This window comes from Rhamphochromis sp. 'chilingali' (assembly GCF_963969265.1).
Source record: "Rhamphochromis sp. 'chilingali' genome assembly, chromosome: 1".
Taxonomy (NCBI): Eukaryota; Metazoa; Chordata; class Actinopteri; order Cichliformes; family Cichlidae; genus Rhamphochromis; species Rhamphochromis sp. 'chilingali'.
In genome coordinates this window covers 14,216,912-14,229,398 of record NC_137929.1, presented here as the reverse complement: position 1 = coordinate 14,229,398, position 12,487 = coordinate 14,216,912, and the positions used below count along the sequence as shown (strand labels likewise).

General features: G+C 41.4%; 2 protein-coding genes across 2 annotated transcripts in view; both read left to right on the top strand.

Annotated features, from left to right (window-relative positions):
* Positions 1 to 3,450, top strand: part of LOC308394039 (protein NLRC3-like) — a 237,891-nt gene extending 234,441 nt beyond the window's left edge. Inside the window, exons 2-4 of the mRNA XM_080878165.1 lie at positions 1,065 to 1,143; positions 1,544 to 1,772; positions 1,914 to 3,450. Coding sequence (XP_080734291.1) covers positions 1,141 to 1,143; positions 1,544 to 1,772; positions 1,914 to 3,328 — 1,647 coding nt within the window. The 5' untranslated portion in view covers positions 1,065 to 1,140 and the 3' untranslated portion in view covers positions 3,329 to 3,450. The remainder of the gene's footprint in view (positions 1 to 1,064; positions 1,144 to 1,543; positions 1,773 to 1,913) is intronic.
* LOC308407496 (protein NLRC3-like) overlaps positions 1 to 12,235 on the top strand; it is a gene marked incomplete at its 3' end in the record, with an annotated part of 496,743 nt that extends 484,508 nt beyond the window's left edge. The window contains exon 4 of the mRNA XM_080899151.1: positions 12,040 to 12,235. Coding sequence (XP_080755277.1) covers positions 12,040 to 12,235 — 196 coding nt within the window. The remainder of the gene's footprint in view (positions 1 to 12,039) is intronic.
* Positions 12,236 to 12,487: the final 252 nt, after the last annotated feature.

Genomic DNA, 12,487 nt, shown 5'->3' with positions numbered 1-12,487 from the left:
TTTGTCTCTCGTGTTTTTTGGATATTGTTTTCACATCTTATGTCACGGCTAGCGGGGCGAGCCATGTTGAATTTAATAAAGGACCCAAGATGCAGACACTGCTGTGAAGTGAGTGAGCTTTATTGAAACGGTGAAGTGCAGTGGAGATGGCCTGTGCAGAAGCTAAGATAACCTCTACTGAAAAAACAAAAAAACTAACCTGAAACCTTAAACGGAGACACGGGGAGACAACACAGACGAACCAGCAACAAGCAGGAGAAAACAAAGGGCTCATATACACAAAAGAGCCATCAGGGAATGAGAAAAGGGAGACACAGCAGGATTCATTGGACATAACCAGACAAGGGGAAGCAAAAGTAGACACACTAACGTAGGACATGGCACTGTCAAAATAAAACAGGAAGTGAACACAGAGACACAATACTAACACAGTACAGAGGGAACACAGAAACCAAAACCTCAGAACTAGAAAATCTTAATCAGAATGAAATTGTAACAAAAGACAAGAACAATCAAAACAAAACCACTGAGTCCACAGACTCGGGACATACATTGGCTCAAACTGTGGTCATAAATATTTTGTACTTGTAAATCAGACTGTGTAGTTGTGAACTGAGTTTTGTAACATTGTAAAACAAAATGTCTGAAAAGTTTATGTTTTTGCGTTCATTGATTTGTGTGTGTAAAAATGTAAAAATGTAATAAATGTAAGAAACATTAGAACTACTTTTGCTGACACAAAGGTTGGCGAGCACTGCAAGTTGTCCCTTTAAACCAGTCACTGATATAAAGAGAGCACCTTGTTCCAGGGCATCTGAGCATGGAGGGAAAGCTTTATGCAGGAGATGGTAAGAGCTGTTGGGACCAAAGAAACTGAGCAGAAAACTACAGACATCTGGAAACTGAGTTGTTAATTCTCAGTGGGATCAGCAGGACTAGCAAAGCTCCACCATGACAGTCATCTGATTGACTGAACCCATCCAAACATCATTTCATGGACCTTTAGCTTGTGTCTGTGTGTGGACAGACATAACATGAGCTAATTATACATTACTTCTCCACAGAGTGGACCAGCAGAGAGCAGAGGTTTCCACTGGTCAGTCTGCACAGCAACATCAAACACACCTGGACTCTGTGGTTATGGTTTGTAGTACTACGTTTACATTTGTTCTTTTCAGTCACCTCTATGCTGCACTTTGTGGACCAGAGGATTGTCAGTGTGTCCAACATACATCAGAGTTTGGGCTCCATGATTTCAGTCAGATTGGGGTGACTGTAGCTCAGGAGGTGAGCAGGTCAGCTACTAGTCAGAAGGTTTGTGAATCAAACCCTGGCTGGCAAATGTACTGGGTAACGTACTAAACCCAAGCTGCCCTCTGATGCATCCATCAGAGTGTGAAAGAAAGTATTTAAGCATAGAACAATGTGCTTGGTTGAATGAGGCATGTTGTATAAACTGCTTTGTGTGCACAGAGTATCAAAGAGAGCTATATAAGAACCAGTCCATTTACCACTGGGTAATTCATATAGTCTTCTTTTCCAGCGGCTGGAGGACAACATCACCATGTTTGTGAAGAACGAGCTGAAGAAGATCCAGAAGCTTCTGAGTCCAGATCACCCAGAAACTTTAAAGAGCCAGATGGAGGATGAGGAGATGTTTGAAGGTGAGGATGAAGATGAAAGAAAGAGCTGCAGAGAAGCATTTCTGAAGATCACACTCCACTTCTTGAGGAGACTTAAGCAGCATGAGATGGCTGACCATCTGCAGAGCAGTAAGAGAATTTCTCTAAAGACTGAATATTGATCTTTCCTAATAGCTCAAGAAATGGACCAATAGACATTCATCCTTTCAGGGTACTGAAAGGCTATGATATTTATTATATAATATTTTTTTCTGAATTTCTTACCTTCAGAAATATTTGCTCCACTCTGTAAACGAGAACTTAAAGCCCAACTGAAGAAGAAGTTCCAGTGTGTGTTTGAGGGCATCGCTAAAGCAGGAAGCCCAACCCTCCTGAACCAGATCTACACAGAGCTCTACATCACAGAGGGAGGGACTGCAGAGGTCAATGATGAACATGAGGTCAGACAGATTGAAACAGCATCCAGGAAACCAGACAGACCAGAAACAACAATCAGACAAGAAGACATCTTTAAAGCCTCACCAGGAAGAGACGAACCAATCAGAACAGTGCTGACAAAGGGAGTGGCTGGCATTGGGAAAACAGTCTTAACACAGAAATACAGCCTGGACTGGGCTGAAGACAAAGCCAACCAGGACATCCAGTTCATATTTCCATTCACTTTCAGAGAGCTGAATGTGCTGAAAGAGGAAAAGTTCAGCTTGGTGGAACTTGTTCATCACTTCTTTAATCAAACTAACGAATCAGGAATCTGCAGGCTTGAAGACTTCCAGGTTGTGTTCATACTTGATGGTCTGGATGAGTGTCGACTTAATTTGGACTTCAACAAAACTAAAATCCTGACTGAAACAAGAAAGTCCACCTCATTGGATGAGCTGCTGACAAACCTCATCAGAGGGAACCTGCTCCCTTCTGCTCGCCTTTGGATAACAACACGACCTGCAGCAGCCAATCAGATCCCTCCTCAGTGTGTCGACATGGTGACAGAGGTCAGAGGGTTCACTGACCCACAGAAGGAGGAGTACTTCAGGAAGAGATTCAGAGATGAGGAGCAGGCCAGCAGGATCATCTCCCATATCAAGAAAGCTCGAAGCCTCCACATCATGTGTCACATCCCAGTCTTCTGCTGGATCACTGCTACAGTTCTGGAGGATGTGCTGGAAACCAGAGAGGGAGGAGAGCTGCCCAACACCCTGACTGAGATGTACATCCACTTCCTGGTGGTTCAGGCCAAAGTGAAGAGGATCAAATATGATGGAGGAGCTGAGACAGATCCACACTGGAGTCCAGAGAGCAGGAAGATGATTGAGTCACTGGGAAAACTGACTTTTGATCAGCTGCAGAAAGGAAACCTGATCTTCTATGAACCAGACCTGACAGAGTGTGGCATCGATATCAGAGCAGCCTCAGTGTACTCAGGAGTGTTCACACAGATCTTTAAAGAGGAGAAACAACTGTACCAGAACAAGGTGTTCTGCTTTGTTCATCTCAGTGTTCAGGAGTTTCTGGCTGCTTCTTCATGTCCACCTGACCTTCATCAACTCTGGACTCAATCTGCTGGAAGAGCAACAAACAAGCTCTCAGACAGAGAAATACTTCTACCAGTGTGCTGTGGACAAGGCCTTACAGAGCCCCAATGGACACCTGGACTTGTTCCTTCGTTTTCTCTTGGGTCTGAAGACTAATCAAACTCGTTTGCAAGGCCTCATGACACAAACAGGAAGTAGCTCAAAGAGCAACCAAGAAGCAGTTCAGTACATCAAGAAGAAGCTCAGTGAGAATCTGTCTGCAGAGAAAAGCATCAATCTGTTTCACTGTCTGAATGAACTGAATGATCGTTCTCTACTGGAGGAGATCCAACAGTCCCTGAGATCAGGACGTCTCTCCACAGATAAACTGTCTCCTGCTCAGTGGTCAGCTCTGGTCTTCATCTTACTGTCATCAGAAAAAGATCTGGATGTGTTTGACCTGAAGAAATACTTTGCTTCAGAGGAGGCTCTTCTGAGGCTGCTGCCAGTGGTCAAAGTCTCTAAAAAAGTTCTGTAAGTTATGAAGTTTTTATTATTTAATTTGGTTGGTATGTTATGGAAAAACACACTGCATCAACTTCTGTTTTGTTTTTGTCAAAATCACTGTAATATAATCACTGTACCTTTATATACACGTGACTTGTATTAATGCTGCTGCCCTCTTGTGGCTAAAGTGTAATTATGTTCTTGTTATTAGGGAGGATTTGAGAGTAACATGCCAAGTGAGTCAGCACCTTCCCTTTAGCTTAAAAAATCCAAATTCTTATGTCATCAGTTATAGTTGCATGTATTCATTATCATAACTTAACCTTTAATATTGATGTCTTAAAATTATTTTGAGTAAACTAATGTTAAGGTTCAAATATTGGGGAAGGAGAGTACAAACAACCATGGTCCAGAACTTGGTCAAACAATTGATTTTAATGAAATACACGCGTGGGAAGACCAGCTCCGTTCGCAGACCGGGCTGATCTCCGACTTAATCAAAGCATAAACAGATATTTTATACCATCAGGGCTTGAATTTAATGACGCCCTCTCATACGTCACAAACAGAATATATGCATACGTCAAATCAAAACCACAATGACTTTTAACACAGTTTAAAAGAACATTATCTCCTATCTTCATGGCAGGTACTTCCTGTCACTGCCGGATGCTCGCTTATCATCTTGACACATCAGCAGCAGTTCTGCGACAAACTGCTCTTTTGCAACCCCGAGCAAAACATGATTAAACTTCCACCTATAAATGATTCTCTTTAACTAAGTGTGTGTCTCGTCCTTAAAGGCTCCTCAAAATAACCTGCACTTAGACTCTGCTTTCGGTTTCAGTTCTGCAAAAGACACACTCTTCAAACCTGCAACTTCCTGTCAGCCTGCAACTTAGTCTTTCTGAAAGACACACACTGTTTAAACATCTGAATGCAATATCAATTCTGTAGATTATATTATTAATGCAATGGTAATGATGATGATTATTAACAATAGCAGCAAAATATCTCTCCAATCTCAATACTCCCTCTCTCGACCTCTGGAACACCAGAGGTCACAATACATTGTGTTGGGTCACTCCTCGGCCCACTCAGCTGCTTCCATGTCCATCCATGGCATCATGGACATCGAGGTCACCACTCCCGCTCTGACCCTCTCTAGCCGTCCTCTGGCTCAGCAAATCAGACAACCTCATGTCATCTAAGTGGCCCAGTAATAAACACCAGCTCCCCCTCGAGAACACTCCATGCGTAAGATTAGGTTTTTTCTGCGTCCCTCTCTTGTGGTCCATCATGCCTCGGGCCTCCAGGATCCTCACCCCCCTGTGGTCGCCGAGATCTTCTGTAAAGCAAACAAAACACCTTTTCCTGCACCTCCCTAACTTATCATCTTTGGGACTCTTTAATAAAAAGCCTGATCCTAATTATCTTCTTGACTTATTGACTTGTATTTATATATATTCTTCAACGTTACTCATCATTTTAAAACTCTTAAAACGCTGCTTTCACGTCCCTGCATGCGTTTCCTGTCGCTTGCCTTATCTAATCATCAACATCCTGTACACAGAAGTCTCGCTGCTGCAAGGCCTCCACTCTGACCTAGAATCTCCTTTCACAAGAAAATCATTATAAGCGCCTATTCTACTAAAAGATCCAAAAAAACAACCACTTTAATCAATTAAGTTTAAACATATAAGCAATTACTCCTGCATACATTTTATCATAGCTAAACGCTGCCTTGAAACAACTCCTGTGTGTTAACACCAGTGTTGGTCAAGTTACTTGAAAAAAGTAATCAGTAACTAATTACTGATTACTTCCCCAAAAAAGTAATCCCGTTACTTTACTGATTACTTATTTTCAAAAGTAATTAATTACTTAGTTACTTAGTTACTTTTTAAAAACACGATTTACAACCTGAAGAGGTGATAAAGCGATAGATCTTTCAGCCCAATTCTACTTTTTCTGCATAATTCATCATACAAAATGTAATCAAATGGAAAAGTCTCTTTTTTTAAACTTGTTTTATCAGTTTTAATCTTTTAATTTTATGCATCAAGCAAAAATTTAATTATATGCAACATTCTCTGACTTGAATAAATTAGTTTAACATTGAAACCTATTTTCTGCACATTCCAGCACATAAAATGAAATATTTTTTGTGTTTACACTCAGTCTTTCAAATAGATGCAAGTAAAACACAGCAGAAAATAAATAAACTCAAAGACTCAGCGGTCCTGTTGCTCTATTTTGACCTGTAAAGCAGGACTGGGGGTAGGCGGAGGTTTACCCTGGTGCAGGTGTGCCGCGGTCAGTTGAAGAATCCGCGAGTTTCTCTGTGAATTTCCCATTACGTCGTTGCGCACTCGGTGCTTGCTTGGAAGTTTAGGGTTTTTTTTCCGCTGTAAAAGGTTTTCTTCCCACGCACAACGGACACTAATGTTTCTGTCACTTTTTATGGAATCAAACTCAAAATAAGGTCAGTACTTCCACGCTTTAAACGCTGCACGCTCATACTCTCTCCCACAATCGATTTATGATCCATTGTTGATCTGCACACAGCTGTTGTCACTAACGGCGCACTCGCTTAGGTCACTGTCGTGAGACATTCTCGCAAAAAAATCACGGTTTTAGTAACGCAGTAACGCAGCGTTCCTACGGGAAAGTAACGGTAATCTAATTACCGATTTTGCAATAGTAATCCCTTACACTACTTGTTACTTGAAAAAAGTAATCAGATTACAGTAACGCGTTACAAGTGACGCGTTACTGCCCATCTCTGGTTAACACTAACTTCATTTTAAAACTCACATTTCCTATGTTATAACCTGTTTTTGGTACAGCCTTTTTATTTCATCTTGCTCCTTTGATGTAACAATACCTTCTCATTCTAGTTTATCAGACTTAACCAAAATATATGCTTTCCTTCCTTTGGTCCTTCTCTAAAGCAAGAAACTCCTATTCAGTTCCTCTTTTCTGTCACTTATTACAGGGCCAGCTCAAGTTCAGTTAAACGCTAAATTAATTTGAGGCCTTTTGCCTGGAATCAATACTGTCATGTGTGTTTATGGACTCTGTGTCTGTAAGCGTGTGCAATCCTTCAATAACTCATATCATCCTCACAGTAGATTGGCTAATCATAGCGCTAGCCAAAGGCTCGTGACCCACAAGAGACAAATTGAGCCACAACTCCCTTAAAGGCACAAAATGCAATATGTATAAAAAGTCATTTCTACGTATAAGCTCTCCCCTTTATCCTAAAAATAAATCTATGTAATATCTGTATGTGTGTCTTCTATTCATTAATGTAATTGTCAGTTATTTTCTCTCTTTATTTTACCTTCTTTTTGTTTACCTCTTTGTTTGTGACGTGGACATCCCTAAACCATCCTGAGTTCCGGCTTCAATTTCAACCCAATTGTACCCTCTATTCTCGCAGTCGAACTCGTCTGGGCTTCACCTTCCCACTGGCCCCTGTGCCCTTCTCTTAGTGTCCTTTGTTGTCTTGTGATCCCCAGCAAACACAGTCTGTTTCTTCTCTGTTTCTTCTCCGTTGCTCTTTTCAGTATTTTCCTTTTAGATTAAATCCCAGCCTGGCAAAATATCCCATTCAGTGTCTTTAAACAGTTATGTCACACTGTTCTTACCAGCCTGCAGTTCACCGTGCATTTTCCATCACGTGCTTTTCTTCCATGCTGCTGCTGGTATCGTCAGTGTAGTTTCAGTTGCACTGTCTTTTGCCTGCTGTTAATTCTTGAAGTCCACGATGTTCTGTCGGTCTTCATCAGGAGATTAACTGTCCTATGAGCTTCTTCTCAGGATCGGGACAAGTGGGAGGTCAAGCTGTAAAATTTTAAGCCAAAATCTGGCCTGTTTTCCTCCCAATTCTGTTAATCAATGGTTTTGTACTCAAGATTCTAGGTTGAAAGAAGTCCACCTGTATTGACACACTAAAGCATACAATTAATATCCTTTTCATTTCTTTTCTTAAAACCTCCATTTGCTTCATCTGCCTGGAGTTTAACTCGTATGTTTCTCTCTCTGTGTGCTCACTTGTCACAGTCAGTTCCTTTTATGGGCATGCAAAGTTCCTGTCACACACACCATTTCCTGTCAACCTTGCAGCTGCTCAGAACCATATTTTCTGTTTCTATCTCTCCTGTTTAGTTTTTTTTTACAGGCTAATAAAACTCTTGTTTTACTAAGTCTTGATCTAAAACAATTCACCCTTATTTCACGCACACACTTCTAAATATACTAAATTCTTTGCGTTTGTCAGATCGTCTCACACACACACCGCCTTTTCTCTCACACTTCCACTTCTGCACTCACTCTACTATCAACTTTCATAGTGTTATTATTATTTATTATTTTGTACAAATCACACCCAATCACTCAAAACCTGCTACTCACAGCATTCACACACTTAAACTGTGACAAGAGTTGAGGAATATACTCACAACACGCTTTCCTAAGAGTATTTCAGACATGCCTTTCATAATCAGAAAGAGCAAGTCAAAGAAAACAATTGAAACCTCTATTAATTCTCACAGCACACACATAGAATAGAAAAAATAAAACACACCAGCATTTATTGCTGATGAGAGGTTACTCCTAAAAGTAATATGTTAGTCTTAAATATATACAGTGCACTCACTATATTTATATATCAAAACTCAGTCAATTACTATACATTCACTACGGCAGCTCAAAACTTTATTTATAGCCCTCTAATGAACATAAATGGCGTCTTAAACACACACTCAACAATGTTTGCAGCAGTATTTGTAAAACCAACTGTGGTTTAAACAGTTCACTGCTGACTAATTTGCATTTTCACACTCACACACACACAGTCTAAAAATAGCTCCAGCACTGCCTCAGACTCCTTTCACACAGAGATCTCTTATTTTATATTACAAAGACGTCTTATATTTACAACCACTGTCACATCTGTCAGCTTTAGCGCCTAAACAATTTCGATAAATTTAAGTTAACGGTCCAACCGATAAAGTCCAACTTTTTTGTGATCAATTAACCAGTATCTGTCCAACAGTTTCTGGCCTCATCTCTAAAATCCCTAACTCAATTTAAAAGCGTCAACCAACCCAAACTTTGCCTGAAGCTCTATTTTTGGCATTTCACAGCCAAGGCTTACCCGAAGTTTTAAGTTAAAGTTACACGCCCGAAGTCCAACTTCTGCTGGCCAAAAAAGCGCAGACTACCGTTCCAAACGGTAAGGAGACTCTAACTCCTAGTTATTCTGGAGTGCCCCAAGCTCCACAGTGACCAACTGACTATCCCTCTTCGAGGACAATGCCTAAGCGTCCTTGGCATTGGCAAGCGTTACCTCTGAGCACTGCGCTTCCTATCAGTCCAACTGACGTTCTTGAATAATTTATAATACTTTGGAACAACAGTAAAACAGCCAAAAAAGTGTAAGACTGAAGCAGGTCCAACCTTATAACCAATACGGGCTCCACCCCAAACAATAACCAAATTCCCTAATATACTAAAATCACTCAGCAGTCCAACTGCTTTCCACGGTCCAACCGTATTAAATCCTTTAGCGGTCCAACCGCATTCAATCATTTTTAGCAGTCCAACTGCATTAAATCCTCAGTACTGTCATGAGATTCTCATCAAAATCAAAGCAGACATTCCCCAGTAATTTCAGTGAGTAGACTTTAATTTGTAATGTCCAATTTGGCACACTTTGGAAATAATTCAACAGGTAGTGCCTTACCTTTGGATAAGCGGCTTAGAACAACAATGAGAAAAAGAGAGCTGATTATTAGCTCATCAAAACACAAAACAAAATCACAATGAATTATCGGTTAATTTCATTTAAAATAATTCATTAAGTATTTATGTACAATTCAAATTAGTTAATTACATATTTTGTTGGTTTGTTTTCTATTTTAATTATTTTACTGACACATTTAATGAATTATTTAATGATGTATTTATTTAATTCACGTTGCTACTCCTGGCCCTGCATCGCTGTTCATAAATACATTTTATTTGTCAGCTTCACCCATCAAAGTCAGGGGGCGGGGTTAATGCTGATCAAGTCAACACCATTGCTTTGGTCTGGTGGGCGTTCTTTTAGTGGGCTTTTCTCAATACTAAGTAGGCCTACACACCAGGGTTTGGACATGTGTGGACCCAAACTATACTTTTACCCTTTTTTGTGTGTCACCAAATACACTTTAATATTTTCTAGACAAGAATGTAGTGGCGTAATCTTTAACCTCTTTTGGCTCCAAACAGAAGTGACAGACTTGAGCAGGGTTCATTTAAAGGCTGACAGAAGTGGAGTGGTGACGGGGAGATGTTTGACAGGACAGTGTTTCAGCCTCCACAGGTTCATGTTGTGCTCCATCAGTCAGTGAAGATGAAGTCAGTGCTGATGAGGCTGTAGAGTGTGTGAGGGATGTGAATGAGGATGATGAAGATCTGATGATAGCAGATAAAAACAGGCTGCAGAGACTTTGAGCCATACAGGGCACACAGTGTGTGTACAGAACAGCTGAAATCATTATGGAGGCCTCACTGGAATATGGAAGCATCACAGTACAGCTTCAGTGAAGCATTAAAGTCTCTGATATGAGATGAGAAATGAAGCAGCCAGAGCTTTTTCATGAGTGGAAACCCACTGTGACTGTGAGCTGCTGCTACAGCCTCCAGATTAGCCAGCAGCTCATCCTGCTCAACATGGACCTGTGGTCAGAGTGTGTGCTGGATAATCCGGCCCAGGATGAGGCCAAACTGACATGGGATGAAATGTCTGTCACATAATTGAGCTTAGTGTAGTTTCATTTCTGCACAATTTAAAAACAACCAAAACTTTGTTCTGTCTTTTCTATGTTATACTGTAGACTTTCTTTGATACTGTGTCCAAAAGGAGCAGCTTTTACTTTGAAGGGGGGGCGTCTCTGTTTCATCTTCAGGTTGGATGATGGAAGCAAATTAGTAGCTGTGTCCCAAAACGTCGGCTGCATCCTCCAGAGGCTGCATTTGAAGGCCGATTACATCACAGCCAGGCGATGAAGGCTGTCCGTATTTGTCGACTCCTTCAAATGTGCCCGACAAATGCGTCCTTCATTTCCCCGAATTTGAAGGATTCGTCGGGTGTGTCCTTCGTGGCCCACCATATCCCAGAATTCATAGCGCGGCCCAGCCAAATTTCAGCTGCCAACAATGGCGGCTGCTACTAAGTTTTCAAATTACTCTTATTAATCTTTCTGGGTCACAAAATAAACTTTTAACATATTTTCAGGTGAGAAAGTAGCTGTGTAAACTTCAAATATCTGCTTGGTTTATCAAGACATCACATATTTGCAAAAGTGTGCCGACGTTTTCGGAGACGTCTGTTCCCCACCCGCTCGCTAGCAAGCTGGGGGTTCAATGGTCACTCCAGCCGGCGAGAGCAGCGGACGCCCGGCTTCATCGTTTTCAGACCCCGCTCTTTCGCTACTCAGGTGAAACACGATATATAAGTCACTCGGAGAACTTAAAAATGTAATTGTTTGCCTTTTTTCTGTGTTTTATTTGTTCCGGAGTAAATCGGTTTGGCTGAGATCAAAGTTCCTCCGGGATTTTCACACAGCTGAATAAACGTTAAACAGGAAACTGATTAAACAGAAGTGTGAGACGGTCGAGAGTTTACGCCAGTGTCCTGTTATATTTTAGATAGCAAGGAGCAGACGGCCGAGTTTATTAAACTCCACCGACACAGCGGTGACGCAAATCTGAAGGCTAGACCGTCCCATTTCACAGCCTCGCACTTCCAGCCTTTTCGGTCTTTGAAGGACCCGGCCCACGTAGACCGCGAATACCGGGTCCTCCGAAGGATGCAGCCGACGTTTTGGGACAAAGCTAGTGTGTGATGTTCTTTCAGTGTTGCACTTTGTAGACGCTCCCTGAGCACTGGTCTCACAGCCAGCTGCACATAGAGACCAGTGTTGTTAGTCCAGGTCAGAAGATGACTTGTTGGAATGAAAATGAGCTTGTAGTTTGTCTGCTTTAATAATGTGACTGGAAAAAGGTGTTGGACTTCAAATATGTCCATTTCTTTCACACTTCACCTTTAAAAGTGAAGCCTTGTGGTTCCTGGAAGGAAAAACACGACTTTTTCAAGTCTTTGTCCTGTTTTTATGATAAATGTACGACTTTAATGTGAAACATTCAGAGTTTTTTCTCTTGTTGTGTTTGTTTGAAGCTGCTTCCTGTTTGCTTCAGCTGTTTGGAGTTTCCATTTTCTAAACTTCTACATTCTGAACCTTCTTCAGCTCTGAACAGATGATGAAACACTGAATGATTTCAAGCTCACACTTTGTCTAATAAACTTACATCTTTCATTCTTTATACAGATTGAGTCGCTGTGGTTTGTCAGAGATCAGCTGTGATTATCTGGCAGCAGCACTGAAGTCCAACCCCTCCCATCTGAGAGAGCTGGAGCTGAGCTTCAACAACAAGCTGCAGGATTCAGGAGTGAAACATCTGTGTGGTTTCCTGGAGAGTCCAGGATGTGGACTTGAAACTCTGAGGTCAGTCAGCATGTTTTAGTTGTGCTGAGATGAATATGATGTGAAAGTTGTGCTGACACTAAACTGCAGACATCAGGCTGATATTATACTGATCCACACTGAGGATCTTCATGGTAAAGTCTGTTTTCTTCTTCTCTGGTTTCGTCCATTGACTGCAGCAGAACAATGTTCACATTTCAAACAGTGAGAGTCAACGTATGGCCCGCGGCCCACACGCGGCCTGCCCACCTTTCCTGATTCAGAGAGAGGGGACCCTGATTAACTGTGTAGT